Source organism: Ricinus communis, chromosome 9 (assembly GCF_019578655.1).
Source record: "Ricinus communis isolate WT05 ecotype wild-type chromosome 9, ASM1957865v1, whole genome shotgun sequence".
Taxonomy (NCBI): domain Eukaryota; kingdom Viridiplantae; phylum Streptophyta; class Magnoliopsida; order Malpighiales; family Euphorbiaceae; genus Ricinus; species Ricinus communis.
Window position 1 is genome coordinate 24,454,548 of NC_063264.1, and position 8,935 is coordinate 24,463,482.

General features: G+C 29.3%; 2 protein-coding genes across 2 annotated transcripts; one reads left to right on the forward strand and one right to left on the reverse strand.

The window, feature by feature from the left end:
• Positions 1-1,473: 1,473 nt before the first annotated feature.
• Positions 1,474-5,274, forward strand: LOC8261037 (protein trichome birefringence). Its single transcript, XM_002534390.3, has 5 exons — positions 1,474-2,352; positions 3,072-3,264; positions 4,107-4,300; positions 4,391-4,549; positions 4,786-5,274. Exons 1-5 carry the CDS (start codon positions 1,550-1,552, stop codon positions 5,135-5,137), a joined length of 1,701 nt encoding a protein of 566 aa, XP_002534436.2. The 5' UTR covers positions 1,474-1,549; the 3' UTR covers positions 5,138-5,274.
• Positions 5,275-5,857: 583 nt separating this feature from the next.
• LOC8261036 (peroxidase 15) lies at positions 5,858-8,476 on the reverse strand. The gene is made up of 4 exons (XM_048378818.1): positions 8,051-8,476; positions 7,145-7,336; positions 6,872-7,040; positions 5,858-6,491 (listed from the first exon to the last, which is right to left on the reverse strand). Exons 1-4 carry the CDS (start codon positions 8,264-8,266, stop codon positions 6,037-6,039), a joined length of 1,032 nt encoding a protein of 343 aa, XP_048234775.1. The 5' UTR covers positions 8,267-8,476; the 3' UTR covers positions 5,858-6,036.
• Positions 8,477-8,935: the final 459 nt, after the last annotated feature.

An 8,935-nucleotide genomic window follows, 5' to 3' on the forward strand; every position in this document is an offset into this window, starting at 1 on the left:
TCTCTTGCCATTGATGGCAAAAGCAAAAGGTCAAGAAGAAGAAGAAGAAACTCCTCTTAGTTTCCAGATCCTTCCCCTTTTTTTTCTTTCTTTTTTTTTTTTATTTATTTTCCTTCTAAATCCCTCCTTTTTTCTCTTTCTTTTTGTTGCATGGTAACTTTCCATTATGCGCTTAAGCTTATTGTTGTCTTTCCAATTAAGCCCTTAATTCGGGTTTTTTTTAGCTAGATTAAGAATATGAAATTATTTATTTACCTTTACTCTTGATTATAATATTACTGTAACGCTTTTATTGATATAATTACAAAAATACTAACAATGTTATTTTTCATTTAAATCCTATTTTAAATCAAAACTTTGATTTTAGCCTCTTTTCATAATTAATTATCAATTTAATCCTAGCATCTAATTAGTTTAATCAATCAATTGATTAACTGTTTCCAATTAAATCCAATACCATTTAGCTAATCAAAATTTATCATTTTTTAAATACATTTTTTTATAAAAATATCTTTATAGCCTTGAAATATGCAATTTAATTATATATATTCGAATTGAGAAATTATAGAGTGTTACATTTACAAAAAGGTAATTGACTCTTTATAAAATTCACTTAATTAATTATTTACCTTCAAACTAATTAAATATAGTTTAATAGACTCCATTATTTTTATCTAGCATTAAAATCCTTTTTTAAATCATCCAAATTAAAAATAAAAAAATTTTGAACTTATAATTTTATTTATCATCATTATTATTATTATTGTTCCTTTAAGTATGGATTTTTACAGCCTTACTGATGAATTTAACCCCTCTAGCGGCGGTCTACATTTATCGCTATTTTTTTTTTTGTAGTATTATAAGTTCGAATAAAAATAATTATCAAATTTATCTAATAAATTATATGATAATAGTTAATTTTAAAAAAGATAATATTACAAAAACTAATTAAGACCTAGAAGCAAAATGGTAATTCAAACCAAAGACTCATACATCTCAAATAAAAAGTTAAAGAAGATCTTTTTAGGAAAAAGAAAAAGAAGAAGAAACTAGATAGACATAATTTCTTTATATGGAATAAAATGTGTTTAGGTAATATGATCAGTTAAAATATCCTACTAAACATAGAATTATACAACTGAATTAATAATATCATGAATTAAAATGCTTGTAATTAATTTTATAATTTAACTAAATTTAGGATTATAACTAATCTTAACTATCAAATTATGATTTAAGTTGTTTCCTATAATATTTTTCAAGTGAACTTTAGGGCTTAATATATATAAAACTTCTTGAGATTGTCTAATTTGAAAATAAAATTCAATAAATTCAAGAACTTGAATCCCGAACTTCTCTTAACTACCTTAACAATAAACAGATGGAAAATTCCTATACAAAATAATGCAACCATGGATTTATTAATGCCCCTCTCCCCATTACCCTAAACTCTCTCTTTCTCCATTTTTTAAGTTCCTCTCTCTTCTCTCTTTCTTCTCTTTCTTTAAGATTCAATCTCTTCCACTCTTCCTTTCAAGTTCATCTTACAATGGTAGATTCATTGTTTCCTTCAATATTGTCATCACCTCTAAAGCACCATCTACCAATAAAATATATAGACCCATCAAAGCCTATTTCTTCTATCATTACTACAAGAAGAAGTTTGGTTTTCACTTTTGGATTCTCATTTCTATTCCTTGTATCTCTTACTTGTTTCTTTGCCTTTAACCCATCATCCTCTTCCCATTTCTTTGAATCATCTCCTTATTGGTTTAACAATTTCATAGGTTCCCCAGCCAATTCCACTACTTCCTCTCACAAATCTCATTATTTTCCTACTTTCTTCTCTCAGTTGCCTGCTGGTTCTCCCTCTATTTCTCCCCATCCAAACATCCCACCTCAAGTTTCCAATGAATCTTCATCCATGCATAATGGAGTTGTTCCTTTGTCTCAAGATTCTAACAATACAACCTATAACAAAACAATTGGAGTGATGGATGCTGAACCCATGTCCAAGGATTCAAGAAAAGATAACCATGATAAGAACCCTGATTTATTGAAGAAAGAAAATGAATCCAAGGAAAATGCGATCCAGAAGGAGAATACTACAACTCATTATGAGGCATCTTTACCAAAAAAGAAAGAAAAGAAAGGAAAGTACAAGAAATGGGTAGAGATGATAAAGCATTGCAATATATTTGATGGAAGATGGGTTAGAGATGATTCCTACCCTCTCTTTAAACCAGGATCTTGTCCTCATATTGCTGAGCCTTTCAATTGTTTCATGAATGGTAGGAAAGATAATGGATACCAAAAATACAGATGGCAACCTGATCATTGCAATATTCCAAGGTATGGATATTTTTCTGTTTTCTTACAATTTTTCAAGTTAATAACTTTGCATCTTTGGATCTACATTATACATAAGTTTTATGTTGAGAGAGGTATGGTCTACAATTTCTTTTCCTTAATTAGATACCAAAAGGTAATATATGGATAGTTTAGTAATACTTGACTAAATAATTCTTTTTCAGAACATCTCATCACTTCAGTTGTTTTAATTTATAAATGTTTAATTAGTCATTACAAATGCTATTCATATAATGTGTTATTACACCAATTATTATTTTTTGAACTAATTCAATCATATCACAAGTTTATTTTGCACTACATAAAGTATCAATCCTTTGTAATTGAAAACATAAAAGCAAAACCATCTTTTTTAAGTCTTTGAACTTTTATATTTTATTTTATTGAGTTTATGAATCTTTATTTCTTTTAATTGGGTGTTTATATTTTTATTTTAGATTAATTAAAGATTCTTACATATATTTTATGAAATTTTTGTTTGTTCTATCGAACCCTTTGATCAGAATAAAAAAAAAAACATATAATTAAACAAAATAGAAATTAAAAGACTTATATCTATAAGTAGAATCTCAACTGATTCAGTTTATACATGAAATTTATTGATACAATATTACACCCAGAACAGAATTGAGATTTAGCAATTTGTATTTGACATAAATGAGATTAATTAACCTTTTAGAGCATTAATGTTTAATTTACAGGCTGAATGGGAGAAATATGTTGGAGATATTGAGAGGGAAACGTCTGGTTTTTATAGGCGATTCTCTCAATCGAAACATGTGGGAATCTATGGTTTGTATTCTTCGAAATGCAGTGAAAGATAAGAGCAAAGTGTTTGAAGCTTCTGGTAGGGAAGAATTTAAAACAGAAGGTTCCTACTCTTTTATGTTTGAAGTATGTCATGTTGTTACTCTACTCATTCTCTATACTACTTTTTCAATTATAAATTTATTTGTTTGATTTATAAATCAGCAAAGATAAATTAGAACTTAAAATTTTATAGTTAAAATATATTTTATTGTCAGATGTGTTTTTAATTACAAATTTAATTTCATAAACTCTTTTTTTTTTTTACTTTTCACAATTTTATTTAAATCGTTTAATTTTTACATTTCTAATTTAATTTAAGAAATAACTTTTAATTCTAAGCAAGGGATCAAAATTGAGATAACAAAAAATATTTAGACTTTGTGGGTGCATGATTTTATGAGGAGAGTCAAACTTAAAATTTTTTTTTTTGTTAAAGGACCAACAGATGATGAACTATAGGACAAATGTAGTTATCCTTTTATACTCACCATTCGCTCTTACCGCTTGAACTAGACTTCAAGTGTAATCAAATTTGAAATTAGATGTGATATTTAAATCATTTAAATATATTTTAATAATAAGAAAATTAGAGATAAAATATTAATTTTTCATCTAAATTCTTAAAATATAAATAAGGAGAGAGAACTAAAACTTAAGATATGAAATATGCATTTACTATCACTTTCTATCAAATTAAGACCAAGTATCTAGATGAATTTTTATTAATCCTAAATTTGATTGCTTGATCAGAATTTAACTAATTTTTCTTTTTTAGAATTGCCAAAATTAAAAGATTTCAACAGAATTGCAAAAAGCCAAAAATCTTTAAATACTTTTATTATTATTATTATTATTATTATTATTATCTCCTCCAAAGATAAATTGTGGCCAGGTGCTGACCATGGCTGAATGCATCATCACTTCAGGATTATAACTGCTCAGTGGAATTCTTCAGATCAAATTTTCTTGTACGAGAATGGGAAATGCTGGGAACAAATGGATCAAAGAAAGAAACACTTCGGATTGATATGGTGGAAAGTTCAGCTGATAAGTATAAAAATGCAGATGTTCTTGTCTTCAACACAGGCCATTGGTGGACTCATGAGAAAACTTCCAGTGGGTAACATCCATATTCCCTCTTCTTTAGCTGAGATTCGCATTATACTGAAAAATCAAAAAATAAAAATAACATACAATATGTACTTTGCAGGAAAGGTTATTACCAAGAAGGTGACCACATCTATGATGAATTGAATGTTGATGTAGCATTTAGGAAAGCTATGACAACATGGGCAAATTGGGTGGAAGCAAATGTAGATCCTGTCAAGACCCTTGTTGTTTTCAGGAGCTATTCTGTTTCTCACTTCAGGTATATATGTTGATTATAAAGTACTCGTACACTTTGCTAGTATGTCGATATTTAATGATTGAGTACTTGCCTTGTAATGTAAGAGACTCGTATTAGTCGCTAAATAGAAATCAAACTCAAAATTTTATAATTCTGAAAACGACTTTAGTACCGGTTAACCAAAATTTGAAATCCTCATTGATTGATGATTACATATATAAGTTGCTTAATCATGAAATCTTTCTATAAATTCTCAGAGGTGGAGAATGGAATTCTGGAGGGCGTTGTGATGGAGAGACCAAGCCATTGAAGGAGGAAAATGAGTTTGAAGATGATCCATCCATGGTGAAAATTCTGGAGTCAGTACTTCAAAAGATGAAGAAACCAGCAGCATTTTATTTAAATGTTACAAGAATGACAAATTTCCGGAAGGATGCTCATCCTTCAGTTTACAGGGAGCAAAATTTGTCAGAGGAAGAGAAGAGATCACCTTTGAGATATCAGGATTGCAGTCACTGGTGTCTCCCAGGAGTTCCTGATACATGGAATGAGATAATATATTCTCAACTCCTTCTGAAGCATAGGGAGAAGCAGCTACGGCCACCATAGCACAACATCATATAATTCTATATTTAATTGTATCCATTTAGTACTTTGGAATTCAATTAATTTAGAGTCACCTTGTAGATTTTTTATTTAATATTATTTAATATTGGTATACTTGGAATTCAAGTTTAAGTTTAACTTGAGATGTCCACTTGCCCTGTAAATTCCCCTTTAGAAAATCTCTTTTAAAAGTGTTTTCTTGAGATTCTTATTTCAATTTGTTTGCCATGTATTTGAGCTCCATTTGATTTATGCTTTACAAGAAGATCTAAATATAACAGATTAACAATGGAAGAGCTAATTCTGATACCTACCTGAATGTTTAGAGTATTTTGATTCTGATTCTTTCTATAGCTGCTTGGATAATATTTTACTAGAATTGAACATATTTAGGTTGACCGGATGAAACTCGAACTTAAAACCTTGTTTAATTGAGATAAACACTCACTGCCACGTTAAGCCTGTGGATGTCATTGCAAGTTTTTAACAACTATGATAATTACTTGCCAAACATAAACTATTATAGAGTGGGAAAAATATTATATGTTCTTTGATTTATGACGTCATCAAAAAATTCAGCCAATAAAATAATAATATATAATTCTATTTTTTCATGTCAGCCTTATTTTTAAGATTAACTAAAATGACATTATTTTATTGAATGAATCTTTTGATTACGATCTAAATTTATATAATAATTTTTCTATAAGACTGCAATAGATATATCACACTATTTTTGTTTTCTTTTTCTATTTTGAATTGATAGATAAGAATCTGGCATACATAATACTAGATCACTCGACTACTGAGCTACTAGTCAAGTGTGTGTCGAGTTCATTTTATTACAAGTGATATGCATGCAAGCTTATTACAATTTTCTGAATGTAGATTTAGTACTGAAATCACATTGAGCTGACAGGAAGAATATCTGCTTCAGCTGGAGGTGCATTAACAACCCTGCAATTCAACCTGATCTCACCATCAGTTCCTGTCAGAGGGCTGAGATTACCCATTCTGATCATGGAAACAACAAAGGCTTCAAAGAAAGCAGTTTGGTTATTCCCAAAGTTGTTAACAATGGTAATGGTGTCAGCACCAGGAGTTGAAAATAGTTCTTGATCACTTTGAAGAAGGCCCTTGTTAACTTGAAGATTGGAGAAATAGTTTTTGTCAAAAGTATCAGGTGTTGTTGGATCAAGATTAGCTAGGACTCTTCCATCTCCCCCCTGCGGACATATCTGGCGAAGAGTTTCCAGGTAAGTTGGGTCCAGTGTTGGATCTGGAAGACCAGTGTTGTTGAAGTTGTATAAACGGCCGATGAATGTTCTACATTGAGCTCGTCCAAATGTGTGAGCACCTACAAGAAAAAAACAATTACAAAAAATCTTTAAAATACCTTATTTAAATTCAGCTGTTGGGTACCTTTCCCACATAAGTACTAATCTGATGATTCTAATAAATATTTACAAGATTGGAAGACACATTATCAGACATAGAGAACTATAACATACTCCTTTCTATTATTATTATATGAACAGCATCCCCTATAAAACTCAAAAGTCAGAAGTGAAGGACAATAACTTCATATCTTATGATTTTCATGGAATTATACCAAGCAAAAAGTGTTGCTCTATTATTGTCGTTAACAATATATCATATATTCTTTTTATTTTTTTTTTATTTTTAAATTTCTTAGCATAATTATTGGAGAATAGAGAAGAAATAATAAATAATTACCACTTAATGCGACCAAATCAGTATCATTGTTGAGGCCAACATTAGAGAACCTGAATTTTAGCCTTTCAAGGGTGTCGAAGGGCCCTGGAATGTTCATATTAGCCAGAGTTCTATTAGCTGTTATGCTGTCTCTTCTCCCAAGTAAATTAGTCCATGATGGACCTCCTGTCTGCAGATAATAATCATAATAACTATTCCATTATTTCTATCAAGTTTCAGAATAGTTATTTCGGTTAAAAGGGTTAATTAGGCAAGTAAAAAAATCTATATTACCAGAGTAACAGATTCTTGAGCTGCAATAGTTAGAATATCAGCACAGGAAACAGTAGCAGGACAAATACTCTCCAGTCTGGCCTTCATTGTATCAATAACATCAAAACCTCTTGCAGAATTGTTGTTGGCAATTGCCTCTTTCTCAGTGTCTATAGTATCAGTTTTATCCAATAAGATTGATCCATCACAACCCTGAAATAAATAAATGAATTAAACTTTTACTTTCTTTCAACAGGAAAATCATTTAGAAAGCATGCAAGCACAATGTAAATAAATATACAGTTTGAAATTAATTTGAACCTAGTTAGTTGGATATGATTTTCCAACTTAGCCTTTTCATTCTTTTTTTTTATATTTTAAATCTTTTAAAATTTATTTTTCTGAATTTAATTTTTGAAAGTTCTTTCAAAAATCATTTTCGAAATTACTAAAAGAATTAAAAAAATAAATCATAATCTTTACTCTGAAAAACTATACCAAAAGAAGCCTCAATGAGATTATCCGAGCACATACAAATACGTGGTGTAAAATTTATTTCATTTATTAATAATTCAAAAGTTCGTATTCATGAATTTTCTTACAAAAAGAATTTACGAGTTTAGTTTAAGCAATTTAGTTGAATTTTTATTCAACTACTGAGATTTACTCTCTATATTTAGAGAAATTCAAAAATCTAAAATTTTTATAGTTCTAAAAATGACTCCAATAGCAAGTTCGTATCAAATATTAATAGTGCATTCTACTACTACTATATATAACTCTATTTTATTTGACACTTCCGAATGAGATAGAAGCTAAATGAAATTTTTTCCATGTAAGAAGGAAAAGGGATAGTATTTCTAATTAAGAAAGAAAGAAAAGGACTGTGAAAAGTAAAAGAGTAGTAGAGGAACATGAGAAGTTTACATTGACAAAGCAGTCATGGAAGTGAAGCCTAATGAGGCTGGCACCAATCCTTGGATCAGAAATCAAAGCCTGCTTAAGGGTCTCACGTACGATGCAAGACACATATGGGCAGGTCTCGTCATAAAATGTTGGACTCAACTGGCCATACCCTAATTCTCCTCCAACTAAAATTGCATAACTCAATGCTACCACCACTATTACTTGACAAGTTTGCATTTTCTTTTTTTCTTAATCTTCTTCTTCAGTTGTTTCCAAAAGGACCCATTGAAGATTGTATAAATAGAGGGCAAGAGGCAGAAGATTGGAAGCTAAGACAAGTTGCCTAGAATTTTCATGAATATTGGTAGGGATTATGCCAGTTTTTTCTTTTTTCTATTTTTTTTTTTTAACTATTTGAATTCTTGGTTTCTTTTCAGTATTTAAAACAAAATAAATGTGATAGCATGTCCTGCAATTTGACTTTGTGTTTTCCTTGTTTGTGCAAGCAATGTTTCTGTTTGTCATAAAATAACATAAGATTGACCAAAATTATTATTAAAAAAAAGAGTTTTTTTATCAAAGAATGTAAGAGGTGAGAGTTTTTAACTTAACTAGAGTTTGAGTTAGAACCTTAATATGTATTTATGTTAAAACACTTAAAGCAATATTTATTATCCGTAAAAATCATATCCAGCACATTTTAAATTAACTCTAAATATATATTTAGATTAAGAAAAATAAACAACTCCTTAATGAAGGGATCATCATCACTCAAAGTCTAACGATCCTAAAAGTTTAGCAATCATAAATAAGGTTTTTTTGATGACAAAAAAGAATTATGTAGAGATACTAATTTTTTCCATATAGTGCACGTAAATTTAATATGTGAAATTTATAATACTCTTA

Excerpts from the sequence above, each read along its gene's own strand:
- LOC8261037 (XM_002534390.3), top strand. The coding sequence starts at position 1,550 with ATGGTAGATTCATTGTTTCCTTCAATATTGTCATCACCTCTAAAGCAC. Across the intron at positions 2,353-3,071 it reads GATCATTGCAATATTCCAAG|GCTGAATGGGAGAAATATGT; the intron begins GTATGGATATTT and ends TTTAATTTACAG. Across the intron at positions 4,550-4,785 it reads TATTCTGTTTCTCACTTCAG|AGGTGGAGAATGGAATTCTG; the intron begins GTATATATGTTG and ends ATAAATTCTCAG.
- LOC8261036 (XM_048378818.1), bottom strand. The coding sequence starts at position 8,266 with ATGCAAACTTGTCAAGTAATAGTGGTGGTAGCATTGAGTTATGCAATT. Across the intron at positions 7,041-7,144 it reads CTCAAGAATCTGTTACTCTG|ACAGGAGGTCCATCATGGAC; the intron begins GTAATATAGATT and ends TATTATCTGCAG. Across the intron at positions 6,492-6,871 it reads TGATTTGGTCGCATTAAGTG|GTGCTCACACATTTGGACGA; the intron begins GTAATTATTTAT and ends TTTTTCTTGTAG.